The sequence below is a fragment of the Sorex fumeus genome, unplaced genomic scaffold (assembly GCF_029834395.1).
Source record: "Sorex fumeus unplaced genomic scaffold, SorFum_2.1 ptg000030l, whole genome shotgun sequence".
NCBI classification, from domain to species: Eukaryota; Metazoa; Chordata; class Mammalia; order Eulipotyphla; family Soricidae; genus Sorex; species Sorex fumeus.
Window position 1 is genome coordinate 18715712 of NW_026606087.1, and position 15133 is coordinate 18730844.

Consider the following 15133-nt stretch of genomic DNA (forward strand, 5'->3'; position numbering starts at 1 on the left):
ATTTAAAATGTAGGGATTTCACATCTTAAATAAAACCATTTCTTATCTTTGGCACTTGTGCAATGTGAGAAAATTTTATCTTTTCCCCCAGTGTCTGGACTAGCTCAGGTTACCTTATAAAAAATAGCTACCTGGCTTGGGAATTTCAACCAGGAAGACAGGATCTAATTTTTGCCTCCTTTTTTTTTTCCCTTTAAAAAGATCTTTTCCTTTATTGTAAAGAGTATCCAGATCTCTTGAGAATGAGGATCCAGAGAGATACTACAGTGGGTAGGGCATTTGCCTTGCATGCGGTTGAGCTGGGTTCAACCCCTGGCATCCCACATGGTCCCCTGAGCACCATTAGGAGTGATTCCTGAATATAGAGCCAGGAATAACCCTGAGCATCACCAGGTGTGCCCCACCCCTAAAAAAAAAAAAAAAAAGCAGAGCTCTTGAACTAAAAATCACCTCATCAGATCAGCTTTAATTGGGCTGCCATGTTCCTACAAAATCAAGGAACTTATGCCCAGAATTATCCAATTAAATACCATACTGGAGAAGTAATATTTGAGAACTGACATCCATTTTGAAGAAGTAATAAATAGTTGAGAAATGACATCCAAGTTTCTCGAAGCTGTGATGATGGATCAGTAGCACCTTGTCCTTCCTTATAAATGAATCAATGAATGCCTTGTCTTTATAGAGCTTTGATGTTTCAGATCTACTATGTGGAAGGTGGCTGGGGAAGGTAGAGAGAAAGCAGAATACTGATGAAGACAAAGGTTCAGAGCTCAAAACTGCCCACAGACTCCAGGGTGAGTGAAGGAGGAGGCGGGAAGATGACTGTTCTTCAGCTGGGGGAGTCTTCTGAGATGAGCCTGCACTTGTAGGTCTCCTGAAAGGCCTTAAGGAAATGTGGCATTACTTCGTCCACAGTGAAGTGCCTCTGGAGCTCCTGACTCAGGGAAGTGACACCAGTGCCCACTAGACCGCAGGGCACAATATGCTCAAACCACTCGAGGTCGGTGGAACAGTTCAGAGCCAGGCCATGGGATGTGATGTGCCTTCCACAGCGGACTCCTGTAAGAACAACCAAAGGGTCTTTGAATAAATACAGTCCTATGTGGTTGAGCACATTCTTTGCACGGAACTCATTCCTGGTTCTCCAGGGATTGCCCAGACTCCAGAGTAGTACAGAGCCTGGAGGAAGTACTGAAAGTGGTCCAACACCCCTAACAAATAAATAAAAGAATAGGCACCTTCCCTCCCCAAGAGCCATGATCCCTCTCCCTGAAGTGGCAGAACTAGATAGATTAGATCTAATGGTTTCTTAAACACCCCAGGGTTGGTCCAGACAGGGAGGAGAGGAGAGACAAAACTGAGGCAGCCTATAGCTCACAGCAAATGCACTGATAATGGAGTCCTGGAAACGTCCAGTAATGTGGAAATTCTATTAGTTGTATTCTACTTTTTAAAAAGTTATGGACGGGGCTGCTTCTTGCATACCGTGGGGGGCCCTGGGCTCGAAGGCTACACCCTGCTATGCTGGACCAGGCGGTACCCTGGACTGAATTCGGATCAGACACAGTACCCGCTCCTCTTCTAATTTCACAGCCACATATGTTAACTATTCTTGTAAAAAAAAGTCTAAGAAAATTAAGTTCCTGTTAATGTTTTGTCATTATGATCTACAGGAAGCAAACTGGTAGTTGACTTCTCTTGAGGAAAATTGTTGGACACGATGACCTTTGAGGGTCCTTCTGGCTCTGAATATATCAGCGAAGAAGTTTTTTAAAAAAATAAAAATAAATAAAACATATAAAGGTTGCAGGTAGCTCTGATGCACAGACCGCGCTAAGGAACCCCACAGGCCTCGCCCCCAGCAGACCCCGCCCCATCAGGCCCCGCCCCATAGGCCACACTCCGGCGCTGAGTCCTATCAGGCCTCGCCCAGGCCGGCCCTGCCCGTAGGCCCCGCCCCCTGGCCCCGCCCCCTGAGACCTGCTCCGGCGGGCCGCGTCCTATCAGGCTCCGCCCAAGCCAGCCCGGCCCATAGGCCCCGCCCCCCTCGGGCCCCGCCCCGCCGGCCTCCTGCTCACCGATCGCGCAGATCTTGTGCTCCCCGAGCCAGACGCCGGTGTAGGGCGGGGGCCGCGCGCGGGCGCCGGGCAGGCCCAGCAGCTCGCACAGGCGCACGGCGCATGCCTCCAGCGCCGCCACGTGGGTGCGCAGGCGCAGGCCGAGGCGCCGGAGGTCAAGCACCGGGTGGCAGAGGAGCTGACCGGGGCCGTGGAAGGTGGCCAGGCCGCCGCGGCCCGTGGCACGCACCTCGGCGCCCAGAGCCCGAAGCCGCGCCACCTCCTCGGCCGTCAGACCGCCCCGCAGCCCGGCCGTGTACACGGGCCCCGCGGGCTCGCACACTAGCAGCGCGCCCGCCTCCGTGCCCGACGGGGCGCCGGCGCCCGGCCCGGCCTGCAGCCGCTGCAGCCAGCGCTCCTGCAGCGCCAGCAGCTCGGCGTACGGCGCCCGGCCCAGCGGCACCAAGCGGACCGCGGGTGGCAGCATCGCGCCCGCCGCTCCTCCGCGCCGCCCCGCCCCGCCCCGCCCCGCCCTCGGCCGGGAACTGGGGGCGGGGACTCGGGGCAACGTTCCGGCTGGAGCCTCCTAAGTCAGCGTTGTTAGGGGATCATGGGAGACTGACCCGGAGACCCTGTTCATCTCTGCAAGAATCTGTGTCTGCTTGGATTCTGCAGGCCCTGCCCTCGGTGCTGGAATGGAGTGTGGGGGGGTGGAAATGATCTTTCCTGAGTAGGCAATAAGCAAATTCCAATGCATGAAATAAATAAGGTTATTTCATAGGCTGATCATTGCTATGCAAAGAAGGGACAGGAAAGACATAGTAAGACACGGGGTAAGGTGTTTGCGCCTCGCCCGCTCGGGGTCGACACCGATCCTCTGCCAGAAATTCCTGAGCACAGAAGCAAGAGTAACCCCTGACACCCCTGGGTGCGACCTTAAACACCACCCCCACCCCCACCCAAAAAAGAAAAATACAAGACGGGGTAAGGTGTGTACCAGAGGGAGTTCCCCAAGGAAGATTCTGAAGATTCTGATTAGGAGGTTGGGGGGCGGAGGGAGACACTATGATCAAGACCTGCAAGAATGATGGAAACCAGACGAAGTAGAGGAAAAAGTTGAACTAAGAGGACTTAACATTTCCAGGAACACGCTGGCTCCCTGAAATGACCTTCCAGCGTTGCCCAAATTACAGAGGTCTCAGAAATTCCTATCTTCGCACTGTTCAGGCACAGATGCAGATACTGGGGGATTTCATCCATGAGTAACCACTCATACAAGCTGGGGGAATGACTGGCTGGGTTCCAAAGGTAGATCTCAACCACCACCTTGGGGCTTTCCACTATCATCTGCACCTCTGGCTATGTATTTAGGGTCACTGACCACCCAGATCTATAATTTGGTCAATAATCCATCAATAATTTGCTAGAACAACTCAGAATTCAGACAAATGCTATACTTACAGTTTTATAATAAAGGAGCATATATGAGGACCATGTGGAAAGATTCTAAATGCAGAACTTGTCTGACCTCTCCCCATGGAAACAGAATGCAGCACACCTGTCTCCCCACCCCCCAGAAAACACCAACGTGAGTTTATTGAGCATTCGTCTCTTGTGTGTGTGTGTGTGTGTGTGTGTGTGTGTGTGTTTCTTAGAGTTCATTACATAGATGTGGTTGGTTGAATAATTGACCATGAAACTGACCTCCATCTCCTGGAGATCAGACTGGCTCACAGCACCCGCTATCCACTACCTCATGGTTGGTCTTTCCAGTGTTCAGACTCCATCCTTGCTTATTTCATCAGAAATTCAAAAATATTAGAGCCCAGAATAACAACAACAACAACAAAATAGTTCAATTATGCATCAAGTTCCAAGGAATCAGGAATAAAAGCTAGTCAGACTATCACATAATAGATGTCTTTATTGCCTCCATTTTACAGATAAAGTGAAGAGTTTATAGGGGTTGTGCAAAGTCACACAACTAATAACTAGCAGAACTAGAGCTCAAATCCAGGTACATAGGGTCCTTATATTGATATTGTTTTCTATGATTTATGTTATATCTCTACAGTAAATGACATAATCAGTTACTGAGAGAGCATCAAAGGTGATTCTGAATTTTCTAGTTATGGAACTGATGGTGATCAAGGCCTTTCTAAAATTTTCATTGACCCTGGTCACGGTCACGGTCCTCCCGTTGTTCATCGATTTACTCGAGCGGGGCCAGTAATGTCTCCTTCGTGAGACTTGTTGTTACTGTGTTTGGCATATTGAATACGTCATGGGTAGCTTGCCAGGCTCTGTGTGTGGGCGAGATACTCTCAGTAGCTTTCCGGGCTCTCCGTGAGGGGTGAAGGAATCAAACTTGGGTCGGCCATGTTGGCCGCTTACAAGGCAAATGCCCTACCCGCTGTGCTATCGCTCCAGACCCTAGACAACATTTATATCACCAATCTCCAGTAGCCTATATAAAATATTATTTATTTGCTCAATAATCCTTAAATTCATTAGAATTTAAATTTTTTTAATAAATTAATTTTTTTTGCTTTAAAATAGTAGAGCCTGGGGCTGGAGCAATAGCACAGTGGGTAGGGCGTTTGCCTTGCACATGGCCGACCCAGGTTCGATTCCCAGCATCCCATATGGTCTCCCGAGCACCACCAGGAGTGATTCCTGAGTGCAAAGCCAGGAGTAACCCCTGAGCATCGCCGGATGTGACCCAAAAAACAAAACAAAACAAAAAAATAAAATAGTAGAGCCTGGCAAGCTATCCGTGGTGTATTCGATATGCCAAAAACAGTAAATACAATGGATCTCATTCCCCTGACTGTGAAAGAGTCCCCAATAAGGCAGGCGTTAAGAAGGATGAGCAAGGAGAGGCTGATAAAATCTCAGGGCCAAACTAGGCTTCCAAAATGAAGAAGGCCTAAAATGATTGTCTGTATTTTCAATGCACATACGCTGACATCGGAGACATCTATCGAGGACCTGATGATGCAAGTGCAGAAGATCAAGTACAACATCATTGGTCTGACTTAGACGAGAAGGCATCGATCACATCACACCATTTTCAACACTGGAGAAGAACTCTTCCTCAGAACATGTGACAAAAGAGACATTGGTGGTGTCGGTGTCCTTGTCAACACAAACTTGGCCGTGAGCATTGATTCATTTGAATGCCTAACAACCCGAATCAGATGATTACACTTGAATAGATGTGGCTCGCTGTCGGCAGTATCTATCTTCATTGTCTATGCACCAACATCCAATTACGATGAAGAAAAAATTGATAAGTTCTATGTGGAACTGGAGATGTCCTATAAAGAAGACCACCCCTTGGGGCTGGAGCAATAGCACAGTGGGTAGGGTGTTTGCCTTGCACACAGCCGACCTGGGTTCGATTCCCAGCATCCCATGTGTACCCCTGAGCACCGCCAGGAGTAATTCCTGAGTGAAGAGCCAGGAGTAACTCCTGTAAAATAAACCAACAACAAAACACCTTCTACAAGATCATTGCCAGTGACTTTAATACCAAGATAGGACCAAGAAGATTGGCCGAAGAACTCCACCTTGAAACTCCACATTCATTCCTAGAATGAAACAAACAGGGTGAGAGACTAGTTCATCATGTTGACCAAGACCATCCATGGTAACTCATAGTTCCAGAAGGCCAAATCTAAACGTTGGACAGTTGGGCATAGGAGTCTGCCAGTGGACAGTTCCACAACAAAATTGACCATATCATATTCAATCAATGGTTTTGCCTGACTGATGTTGCTGTTGTCCCAAAACTCCAAATGGGACCGGACCACCATCTCCTTCATGCAAAATTCTACTTCACGGAGCAGGGAGAAAGGGCTGCAAAGTTTAAGAAGAGAATTTCCAGAACGACCACCAACTGGGAGCTTTTTGGCACTATTGCGGCAACATGGGATGATGCCATCATTGACAGCATTGACACACGATCGACTGGTTCAGCACCTCCACAATTGTGTTAGGAATGCTGAGAGAAGCTTCTGCACCTCCAAAGAAACAGTGACCAAAATACAAAGACAGTCTACAGAAAGGGAAAGGATATTCGCCGAATACACATCTGACAAGGGGTTGATATCCAGGATATACAAAATACTGGTTAAACTCCACAAGAAGGAAACATCCAACCCCAAAAATGGGGCAATGAAATGAACAGAAACTTTCTCAAAGAAGAAATCCGAATGGCAAAAAAGCACATGAGAAAATGCTCTACATCATTAATCATCAGGGAGATGCAGATCAAAACCACAATGAGATACCATCTCACACCTCAGAGACTGGCCCACATTCAAAAGAACAAAAGCAACCGATGCTGGCGTGGATGTGGCGAGAAAGGGACACTCCTTCACTGTTGGTGGGAATGTCGACTGGTTCAACCCTTCTGGAAAACAGTATGGACGATTCTCAAAAAATTAGAAATTGAGCTCCCATTTGACCCAGCAATACCACTCCTGGGAATATATCCCAGAGAGGCAAAAATGTATAGTCGAAGTGACATCTGCACTTGTTTGTTCATTGCAGCACTCTTTACAATAGCCAGAAACTGGAAGAAACCTGAATGCCCAAAAACAGATGACTGGATAAAGAAACTTTGGCACATCTCCACAATGGAGTACTATGTAGCTGTTAGAAAAGATGAGGTCGTGAAATTTACATACAAGTGGTACAACATGGAAAGTATCATGCTAAGCGAAATGAGTCAGAAAGAGAGGGATAGACATACAAAGATTGCATTCATCTGGGGGATATAAAGTAACAAAATATGAGATTAATACCCAAGAATAGCTGAGATCAGCACCAGGAGGAGTACTCCATAGCTTAGTGGCCAGTCGGGCATTCTAGAGGAAAGGGCAGCTCAGATAGAGAAGGGAACACCAAATAAAGGGTGTTTGGAGGATCCTCCCAGAAGGGGAGATGCATGTGGAAAGTGGACTATGGACTGAACATGTTTGCCACTCAATGCCTCTTTTGCAGACCACAACACCCAAAACGAGAGAGAGAACACAGGGGATTGCCCTGCCACAGAGGCAGGGGGGGATGGGGGAATGGGGATGGGGGGGATATTATCCATGGTGGTGGAAAATGGGCACTGGTGGAGGGATGGGTATCTGATCATTGTATAATCAAACCCAAGCACAAAAAATTGTAAATCTACAACTGTACCTCATGGTGTTTCACTAATAAAAAAAAAAATGTCCGTCTTCAAAAACTCTCAAGCTCATTCACCAACGTGGCTGGGTGTGAGCCTCAGGCAACCAAAAGCTAGTGTCTGAGCTTGCAAAGCAGTGCAGAGAAGTGATAAAGGAAGACCTTAAAGAGAGAAGAGCAGCAGTGCTGGCCAATGCAGCAGAAGCCGGGAAAAGCATTCGCAACACCTACCTGTCCTTCGTCAACTACAAGACCAAGATGACTGCCCTCCGACTCCTGATGCATCTCTCACATCTTCCAGAAGGGCAATGGAGAAGATTATCCAGGACTTCTACTCGGATCTCTTTGATATTCACATCCACCTGCTCACATACCAAATTTCGCAGGATAGGTATGTCTTTCCCAACGTTCTCCTTTCCTAAATCTGGCATGCCATTTTGTCGGTAAAGAATCGAACAGCACCTGGCCCAGACAAGGTCAGATCGGAACACCTGAGGAACCTGCCATCAGTACTCATCAATACACTGGCGCGGCTCTTCACATGCTACCTGTCTGAATGCAAGTTTCCGTCCTAATGGAAAACCGGCAGGACCATTCTACTGTACAAGAAGGGAGACATCCACAACATTGGCAACTATCGCCCGATCTGCCTGTTGTCTGTCTACGAGTTGTTCACTCAAGTCATCCTGAATAGGATTGGCAGAACACTAGATGAAGTACAACCATGCGAGTAAGCCGGGTTCCGCAAAGGATTCAGCACCATCGACCATATCCACACGATAACCAAGCTCATTGAGGTTTCTCAGGAGTTCAAGATGCCACTCTGTCTAACATTCATTGATTTAAAGAAGGCCTTTGATTCTGTTGAAATGGAAGCAGTCATTGAAGCCCTAGCCAAACAGGACATTCAAACCCACTACATCAGGATCCTCCGTGAGCTGTATTGCGGATTCACTACCAGGATCTCACCATTTTACAGAGAAGTGATCATCATGTGAAGAGAGGGGTTTGGCAGGGTGACACCATTTCACTGAAACTCTTCAGTGTCACCCTCGTGAATGTCATGCGATGACTGGAATGGGAAGGAATGGGAGCAAAGATAGACAGTCGGCAACTATACCACCTCTGCTTCGCTGATGACATTGTTTTAATAACACCAAACATTAGCCAAGTGGCACAAATGCTGGCCAACTTCGACCATGAGTGTGAAAAGGTTAGACTGCACCTGAATCTCATGAAGACAATGTTTATGAGAAACAGACTCATTCCTGACGTTCCATTCGCTCTCAACAGAACGAATATCTCCGAATGCAACAGTTATGTGTACCTAGGTCGAGAACTCAACATGATGAATGACCTGGCACCTGAGTTGCGCAGGAGGAAGAGAGCAGCATGGAACGCCTTCAAGAGCGTTGAAGAAATAGCTAAGAGGATGAAGAACCTCTGGCTCCAGGCACATCTTTTCGACTCCACCATTCTTCCTGCATTAACATACGCCTCAGAGACCTGGGCCCTACAAAAACAGGATGAGAACGCTATTTGGGTCTCCCAAAGAGGAATCAAAAGAGCTATGCTTGGAGTATCACGCTTCACTCAAGTGAGAGAAGGAATCCAGAGTTCCGACCTCCATCGACGATCAAGAATCAGGGACGCCGTCTCATTTGCCAAGGCGTTGAAAATCAGATGGACTAGATACATAATGCGATTTGGAGACGACCACTGGACTAGAGCCATTACCAACTGGATTCCACGTCAAAAGATCGTGTGGCCGCCCACCTGTGAGATGGTCAGACTTCTTCGTCAAGACCCTGAAGGATCAGTTTAAGGCTCTTCTTGTTCCTGGAGCGAGCAGATGCCTTTGGGCTACACTAGCATGTGACAGGGATGAATGAAGACGTTACTGGCACCCACTCCAGCAAATCAATGAGTAACGGGATGTCAAGTGATCAAGTGATGAAGTGATTTTGAATATAGCAGGGGTGTGAAGAGAGGAATTTTATAAAAAAAATTTTTCAATCATTTTCTCATTTTCCTTATGCCTTGTATATCTTGTCAACTCCACAGGCCATTGATGCCTAACGGATACAGGATCTCTGAAGGTGTTTAGCTCATTTACCGATGGTGACCCTAATTCCCCCTCTTAGAAAGGAGGTAGTCCCCCAAAGGTGAGAGGCTGGACTTTGCATATACTTAAGAGTTACAGGAGTGGAGACATTGAAATACAAGTTTCAATCAGGCCTTATGTCATTGGGGAAGAATCCACAGGTGGAGAGGACAGGTGAAACAGGGAATAACAACCTGAAGGAGGCTCAGGACCAAGATATTGGACAGGGAGGCAGAGCCACAGTATATATAGCAGGGAGGGCGCTTGCCTTCATGCAGCTGACCTGGGTTCAATCCCCGGCATCCCATATGGTTCCCCAACAGGAGTAATTCCTGTGTGCAGAGCCATGAGTAATATCTGAACATCTCCAGGTATGGCCCCAAAACAAACGAAAAAGAAAAGAAAAAGAAACAAGAAAAGAAATTGGGAAGGGCAACAAAAATAGCATGAAGAGAGCCTTACAATGGCAGGTTTCAGAGTCGATTGCAAGAGTCATTGTGAATCATCTGTTATTTCAAAATAAGCACAGTGTTTAAATAGCTCCAGGCTCTAACAGAAAACAGAGGTTGGTTTCATAAAGCCCCATCCCAGGGCATTTACAGCCCAGAAATAAGCATATATGTGTCGTGCAGAGTAACGCAGATGACTTGGTTCCTGTAGACGAGATTATTGCTCAGCCTGAGACAAGTCCTTGTGTTAATTGAAAGGAGCCCAAGCACTAGAGAGAGGGAGGGTTGGGTTCATGTTCGGTCTTTATTACCTATTGGGATTGAGGACTCCTTTGGAGTAGGTAATACATAGTTTTATTCTTTTTGTTTAATTTTGTTTTGTTTTGTTGGGTGGGGGTGGGGGGAGGATCTATACCTGGCCATGCTCAGGGCTTGCTTCTTGCCCTGTGCTCAGGGGTCACTCCTAGCTCTGTGCTCAGAGAACATTCCCGGTGGTGCTTGGGGAACTATATACGGTAGCAGGAATTGGACCTGGGTTGGATGCAGGTGAGCCAAGCATCCTACCCACTGTACCATCTCTCTAGTCCTATAGTTTCATTTTTATTTTATTTATTTTCTTGTGGTTCTGTAGATGGAACCCAGGGCCTCACATATGCAAAGTAAACTCTACTATTGAGCTACATCCCTGGCCGTAGTTTGATTTTTAGCTCTCTGCCTAACCTAGCACCTGATTTATGGTAAGTTCTTAGTAAATATTTGGAGAATAAATGAGTGATTTGTCAAATAAATAGCTAGCTGGTATCCTTTAACTGGGACCTTTCATTCAGGGGTGTTGAAAAGAAACAATCATTTCTTTATTTCAGAAATGATTGCCTATATCTCACTCTGAAGTGTACACTCTCTCGCTCTCTTTCCTCCTCCTCCTATTTCTCTAGATAAACCAATTTCACTTCATTATTTTACTTCGACCTGACATTCTTTTTTGTAATAAGAGAACAATAAACGTAAAATAGTCGGGTCAGAGTGACCATAGTGACCATAGTCATAGGGTCCCTAGTGACCTAGTGACCGTACACCATGAGATACAGTTACAGAGCTTTCATGTTTGAGTTTAACTCATACAATGATTGAACACCCATCCTCCACCAGTACACATTTTCCACCACCAATGTCCCCAGAATCCCATCCCATCCCCACCCCTACCCTTGCCTCTATGGCAGATAATATCCCCCATACTCTCTCTCTACTTTTGGGCATTATGGTTTGCAATACAGATACTGAGAGGCTATCACACTTGGTCCTTTATCTGCTTTCGGCACACATCTCCTATCCTGAATGTTCCCACCAACCATCATTGGCTTAGTGATCCCTTCTCTGTCCCAGCTGCCTTCTCTCCCAGCTCATGAGGCAGGCTTCCAACTATGGAGCAATATTCCTGTCCCTTGTGTCTACTGTCCTTAGGTGTTAGTCTCATATTATGTTATTTTATATTCCACAAATGAGTGCAGTCATTCTATGTCTGTCCCTCGCTTTCTGACTCATTTCACTTAGCATGATACTCTCTATGACCACCCACTTATAAGCAAATTTCATTACTTTATCTTTTGTAACAGCTGCATGGTATTCCATTGTTTATATGTACCAAAGTTTCTTTAACCCGTTGTCTGTTCTTGGACACTTGGGTTATTTCCAGATTCTGGCTATTGTGAACAGTGCTGAAATGAATATACAGGTGCAGATGTCATTTCTACTGTGCTTTTTTTCACCTTCGGGATATATTCCCAGAAGTGGTATTGTGGGGTCATATGGAAGCTCAATTTCTAGTTTTTTAAGGAATGCCCATATTGTTTTCCAAAAACGCTGGACCAGTTGGCATTCCCACCAACAATGAAAGAGCACATTGGTGGGGGTGCTTAGGGGCTACTTAACGTGGCAGTGTTTGGGGGACCTGGTGCTCCTGCAGGCAAAGCCCTTTGAGCCATCTCCCCCCTCCCCCCCCCACAGGTAAGCACAATTTTATGAACTATATAATCATTTACAAACCTTGGAGATGGAGACTGTTGTCTTCCCTAGCCGAAGGGAGAGTGATGTTACCAGGGCTCTAGCATGCAGCCCCCACCTATCTTTCCAGCTCCTGCCCCCTCCCTACCAGAAACTCTATTTGCAGCTTCCTGATCATTCTGCGCTCTAGGACTACTTCCTCCTTCTAGAATGTTCTATTATGTTTTCTCCACTGGTCATTGCCCCTACCTCCTCCACCAGAGCTCAATACACTTGTTTTCTCCTCATGAGGCCTCCCCTTTGGGGACCTGCCTTGCAAGAGATCCTCCTCAGAGGACAGCACCCCTTCCCTGCCTCATATACTAATATTTAGACCCCAACTCTAGAATGGGGCTGTAGGTTCTTCCAGGTCAGGAGGGAATCTTGTGGCTGTCTGGGTCCAGAGAGGCCCTGATATGGAGCCATATTCCAAGAAAGAAGGGAAGGTGAGAAGGAGGGAGAGAGGGAGGGAGGGAAACAGAGAGAAAGAAAAGGAGGAAGGGAGGGAAGGAGGCAAACAGTATTTACTTCAGCCCTGTCCTCACCCTGTAGCCATTGCTGATTCAAATCACACATTTAACCCAACTAGATTGGTCTCCTCAAAATTACTGACTCTTAAGCAGCAAAGACCGTTCCCTTACTCCTTGCTTTCACGGCCAAAGAGAAAACATACAAAGAAAAAAGAATGGAGGGACCTCACGGGGCAGAATTCAATCTCATCCTGGACTCTCATGAGCTAAGCAACCTTGTGGGGGTTACTTGATTTCTCTGAGATGTGAGAATACGGATAACAGTGCCCACCATTGAAGCTGGAATCAATGAAATAATGCATAGGAAAGTTGTTCAGTGGTCACCAAGGTGGGGTGGGCTGGAGAACAGGGCATGACTATTCATGGGACAGAGGTTCTGATTAAGATGACGATGCAAGAATTTCTGAGAATAGAAGTGATGGTTCTACAGTACTTGATGCCACTGAACTCGATACTTCAAAACGGTCAAGATAATAAGTCAAATTTAACAAACATAAATATTCTGAAGCCAGATGCTCACTCCCTTACAGAAAAGAAGCAAGGTCTGAGGTGTGCTGTGGGTAACCCGGAGGTCTGAGTTTCCATCTTCCTTCCTTCTGGATTTCTCTTCTCTCAGGTTCAGGGCCATGGCAGGTCAGGATGAGTGAGCAGGATGGGTGTTGAGAGAGGAAGTGATTAAATGTTGAACAAGGATCCGGCAGTGATGCCGTCAAAGCCAGGAGGACCCTCTGGGAAGGCCAGACAGGTTGCCTCTGTGTGGGAGGAAGAAGGATGTCCGGGGGTCAGAGATGACATGTGCACTTTTGGCTATCAAGAGAAAAGAGCTATTTAAATTAAGGAGGAAAGGGGGGGGGGGGGTGGCAGGATGTGCATATTGGCCCGTGTTGCCAAAACAGACGCCTTTGATAAGAAATACGTGCGAAAAGAAATAAATACAGAATTTTTCCAAGCCCCCAAATCCACATACTTGTTCCGCTTGAGCAAGGTCAAAGGCAGCGGAGAAAAGAAACAGAGAGATTTTAGATTATAGCAGCTATGGGAGAAATTTCAAACTAGGGCTGACACTCTCTTTGTTTCTCATTATGAAAAATACCTTGCCTGCCACGGGCACCCTGCCATCACTGGGAGAACCCTGAGAATCTATTTGTTTCCAAAACACAGTCCAGGGGAGGTGAGGTCACAAGAGAATGCTGTTTTGCCCCAAGGCATCTCTGACTCAGAATAAGTAAGTGAGTAAATAATAAATAAATAATGGCCTGCAAGAAACAGTGAGATCGGGTCATGAGCACATTGCCTCTGGGCAGTTCCCTTGCCTTCTTGCTGGGCACCCTGGGGCAAGTCATTTTTCCCTCCCTCTGCCTGTGTGAATTCTGTGAATTGTGGGTGCTTATTTATCAAAGAATCTATGAGTCTAGGAGGTAAGTTTTTTTTTTTTCAGTCCTTAAAGAGAAGAACAGTGGTAGCTGGAGGGAGAAAAGGAAACATTGGCTGGGTCAGAGAGCTGAATGTCACGGAGCTAGAAGACAGCTCCTCTCACTCATTTCATCCCACCCATTCAGCATCACCAGGGCAAATGCTGTGTGCCTGACCTTGTGTAGGGAGGGGAGGACCAACATTGGATCAGCACCAATCCCTGCCTTCATAGAGCTTGAGGTGTAAGGGATAGAGGACCTAATCTGGAGGGGGGGGGTTGTGGGGAGACAAGAGAGTATATGAGTGATCATATACTGGGACTGTGGTCTGGGAACTGAGTACATGGTGTGCAGTAGAGGTGCAGAGTGAGACTTGCTCAGCTTGGGAAGGTCCAGAGGAAGAATCCCCTCACAGGACAAGTTGTCAAGCAGATAACAGGGGAAAGAGAACACTCATTCATGCGTGTGCAATTTGGTTCTTCTTGTGCCAGGGGACTAACATTCTGTTTTAGAGCACTGCAGGTAAAAATATCTTAGGAGGGGCATAGAGCAGTAGTACAGCAGTAGGGCGCTTGCTTTGCACCTGGCAGATCCAGGTTTGATCCTTGGTACTCCAAATGGGCTCCCAAGCACCCCTGGAGTAATTTCTGAACCCAAAGCCAGGAGTAAACCTTGAGTTTGGGTGTAACCCAAAACAAACAGACAAACAAAAAACTCCAGGTTTTGGAAATAATTAGACCACTGTTTCTCCACCTGGAATCTGTTGCTCCTCGGGACTGGTGGTTGTATTTTGGGGGCAGCCAGAAATGAGCCTCTAATCTTTAAATATATTTTTTCTTTTTGGGGTCACACCTAGTGATGCTCAGGGGTTACTCCTGGTTCCATGCTCAGGAATTACTCCTGGAGGTGCTTGGTGGACTGTGGGATGTCAGGGATTGAAACTGGGTCGGCCGTGTGCAAGGCGAACGCCCTACTCACTGTATTATCGCTCTGCCTCGAGCCTCTAATCTTTTAAATGTTCTATTTCATTTGTGTGTGTGTGTGTGTGTAGGGGGGGTATAATACAAACAAATTCAAATCACATTGGTTGGTTGAATTCTTTAGAAGAATACCACCTTCTATGCAAATTTACTTTGCTTGTGATTACTCTGTGTCCAACACTGCCGTGTTCATTGTTATGGCTGTTCAGGATATAGGACAGTGGATGGACTCAATGTACACAGTGCTCCTCAGCCAAGTAAATGCCCACTAAGGTCTGGTGTGAACGAAGACATGCCAGGAGTTTGAGCAGAGGAGTGTCCTGGGAGCTTCCATGGCAGCTTGAGGGCCAGGCTCAGGGGAATAGGTCACTTCA

At 46.9% G+C, this 15133-nt stretch overlaps 1 protein-coding gene across 1 annotated transcript; it reads right to left on the minus strand.

Annotated features, from left to right (window-relative positions):
- Positions 1-432: 432 nt before the first annotated feature.
- On the minus strand, positions 433-2580 carry LIPT2 (lipoyl(octanoyl) transferase 2). The gene is made up of 2 exons (XM_056116107.1): positions 2082-2580; positions 433-1062 (listed from the first exon to the last, which is right to left on the minus strand). The coding sequence occupies exons 1-2, from the start codon at positions 2545-2547 to the stop codon at positions 833-835; spliced, it is 696 nt and encodes a 231-aa protein (XP_055972082.1). The 5' UTR covers positions 2548-2580; the 3' UTR covers positions 433-832.
- Between the last annotated feature and the right edge of the window lie 12553 nt (positions 2581-15133).